At 40.4% G+C, this 1286-nt stretch overlaps 1 protein-coding gene across 1 annotated transcript; it reads left to right on the top strand. All coding sequences in view use genetic code 12, as the record gives it.

The window, feature by feature from the left end:
• Positions 1 to 790: 790 nt before the first annotated feature.
• On the top strand, positions 791 to 1262 carry KGF57_002214 (uncharacterized protein; the record flags this gene model as incomplete). Its single annotated transcript, XM_051751504.1, has 1 exon — positions 791 to 1262. A coding segment is annotated over one exon (472 nt), but the record flags the coding sequence as incomplete, so codon positions are not given.
• Positions 1263 to 1286: the final 24 nt, after the last annotated feature.

Below are 1286 nucleotides of genomic sequence, written 5' to 3'. Positions count from 1 at the left end.
GAAAGAGAGAGATTTGAAAAGACTCTTGAAACTGGTGAGATCTTGTCCAAGTGAGCTGAGTAATTTTGTGCTATCTATTTAATGCTATAGTCTGTGTGTTAAATAATTTGAGCTCCCTTTATCAAAGTTTTATGACGCGAATTGCATGCAGCCAAACAAAGGGTAAAGTGTGCTAATAGACTCACTTACGTAGTGATTTACAGCGCCACAGGCAGAACTCCTTCAACTAGCCGGATTTTATCTAATCGCATCCTTATGTAAGTAGGCTTAGGAAAAGTTACCAGATGTCATCTTGCCGTAGCCAAACAGTAGGTATCTTAGCAGAGGTAATTGTGTGATAGTAATAATGATAATCGAGGTTTATCTCGGCTTTTCTCTCCGTGCCGAAAAAAAAAAACACTTGGAGCATTTACACCCCACACGTAATATGCATCGGCAACGCATGGTTAATCATTGCAAAGCTCTCATACTCTATAGTGTAGTAAACTAAATCAATCAATGTCTTGTCAACTTTACATCTGTATATCGCGGTACCATAGCCACCAGGGGCTTTACTTTCCTCAAATAGAGTGGAGTATGAAGTGGATCCGAAAGCTACCGAAAATTCATAACCCTCCTCGGCTAAATTACGCGTTGCGTATACAAAAGAAAAACGGTCTCCGCACATTGAAAATGCGGCTGCTCTACTTTACATAAATAGTTTTGACCTGCTGAAATATTCACCTCCCCCTTTTCTTCTAAGTTACTTTTCAATCTTGAACCATCTTAACGCAAAGTATTACTAGTAACCATGTCGTATCCATTCACCGGTAAGAATGTCAGTTTGAGCAAAGGTCCCGACCCCAAAACATCGATTCAAACTGAAAGAGAAGCTCAAAAATTCAACCCACAAGCTGTGAACTACTTTTTGGAGGGTTCCAAATACCGCAGTGAGTTGGTGCAAACCTTGACGCAACAAATGGAAAGAGACCCCATTTTGTTCACTGACGGTTCATACTATGACATGACCAAAAACCAGCAAAGAGAGTCCACTGCTGCTAAAATCAATAGATTGTCGAGATACTTGGAAGGCGACTCACCTGAAACTTTTATGAGAAGATTGTCGTTGCTTATGTTTTTCGATCCAGCTGTCGGTACTAGAATTGGTATTAACTTGATCTTGTTTCTCCATTGTGTTAAAGGTAATGGTACCCGCGACCAAGTTAAATACTGGACCTCCGATAAGTTCACCGACAAGATTAGAGGTATCTATGGATGTTTCGGTATGACTGAGTTGGCTCATGGTT

This window comes from Candida theae (genome assembly GCF_024610275.1).
Source record: "Candida theae strain CBS 12239 chromosome Unknown scaffold182, whole genome shotgun sequence".
NCBI lineage: Eukaryota > Fungi > Ascomycota > Pichiomycetes > Serinales > Debaryomycetaceae > Lodderomyces > Lodderomyces theae.
The sequence above is the reverse complement of the archived record's forward strand: the minus strand, read 5'-3'. Positions and strand labels throughout refer to the sequence as shown.